General features: G+C 62.2%; 1 protein-coding gene across 1 annotated transcript in view; it reads right to left on the reverse strand.

The window, feature by feature from the left end:
* Positions 1-1,225, reverse strand: part of LOC106816045 (junctophilin-1-like) — a gene marked incomplete at its 3' end in the record, with an annotated part of 30,955 nt that overhangs the window by 9,749 nt on the left and 19,981 nt on the right. Inside the window, exon 3 of the mRNA XM_014820589.1 lies at positions 242-1,087. Within this exon, the coding sequence (XP_014676075.1) occupies positions 242-1,087 (846 nt within the window). The remainder of the gene's footprint in view (positions 1-241; positions 1,088-1,225) is intronic.

Here is a 1,225-nt window from a genome sequence, read left to right on the forward strand (position 1 = left end):
CACGTATGCAAGCACACCCACACATGCACGCACGCACGCACACACACACACACACACACACACACACACACACACACACACACACACACACACACATACACACACAGCTTTGTGGCATGGCTGACATTGCTGAGGAGCTACGCAGGTGCAGCGTGCGCGCGCTGAACACTCAGGTGGACAGGTGGACACTCAGATGGATAGGTGGACAGGTGGACATTCAGGACGACAGGCAGACACTCACCTGGACGCTGCGATGTCGGACTTCTGCAGAGCGATCTGTGAAGCCCTGTTCGACGCGTGCATGCCGCCCTCGACGCGCTCTCGCAGCCGATTCTGCCGCAGCAGGAACTGTCGCAGCTGACCCTTCATTCCCGAGCCGCTGATGAGAACGTTGTTCTTGTACTTTCCCGCCTCCCTGCTGCCGTCCTTGAACGTCGTCACGCCGTAGCCGTACTTCTTGTCGTTGTGCCACTCGCCCTCGTACTTCAGCCCGTCCGAGCGCTCGCACACGCCGAATCCGCTGCGGCGGTCCGCCTTCCACTCTCCGGCGTACGTCTCCGTCACGCCCGGGTCGCCGATGTCGTCGGCGTGAAAGCTCTGCTCGCTGTCGCCGCTCCCCAGCGACGCGCTCGTCAGACCCGAGTGCGTCGAGCCGAGAGAATCGGCGCTGCGAGCGCTGTGCGTGCTGCGAATCGAGCTGGTGTCGCACGCCTTGCGCCGGTAGAGGTCGCCCGTGCTGCGCTGCCGCTTGATGCGCAGGCCGGCCATGATGGTTCGCTTCAGCGTCTCTTTCTTTTCGAAGAGCGAGCGTCTGCGCTGCGTCGGCACGTCGTCGCTGCGCGCGCGCAGAATGAACCCTCCACGCTTGTCCTCTACCTTCAGATCCCGGCCGACGGCGGCGTCGTTGTCCTCCTCGCTGCGTAGTGACGTCAGCGAGTCACGTGGGTTGATGCCGGGCTGCGAGCGCGAGGCGAGACCGTACGGCACGCTCTTGCGGACGCCGTAGCCGTGCCGCTGTCCGCGCAGCCACTGTCCCACGTAGGTGCCTGAAACACAGAGCGGGGGCTTGGTTATTACACGTAGGTGCCTGAAACACAGAGCGGGGGTTTGGTTATTACACGTAGGTGCCTGAAACACAGAGCGGGGGTTTACACCGTGGTTATTACACGTAGGTGCCTGAAACACAGAGCGGGGGTTTACACCGTGGTTATTACACGTAGGTGCC

This window comes from Priapulus caudatus, unplaced genomic scaffold (assembly GCF_000485595.1).
Source record: "Priapulus caudatus unplaced genomic scaffold, Priapulus_caudatus-5.0.1 Scaffold1269, whole genome shotgun sequence".
NCBI lineage: Eukaryota > Metazoa > Priapulida > Priapulimorpha > Priapulimorphida > Priapulidae > Priapulus > Priapulus caudatus.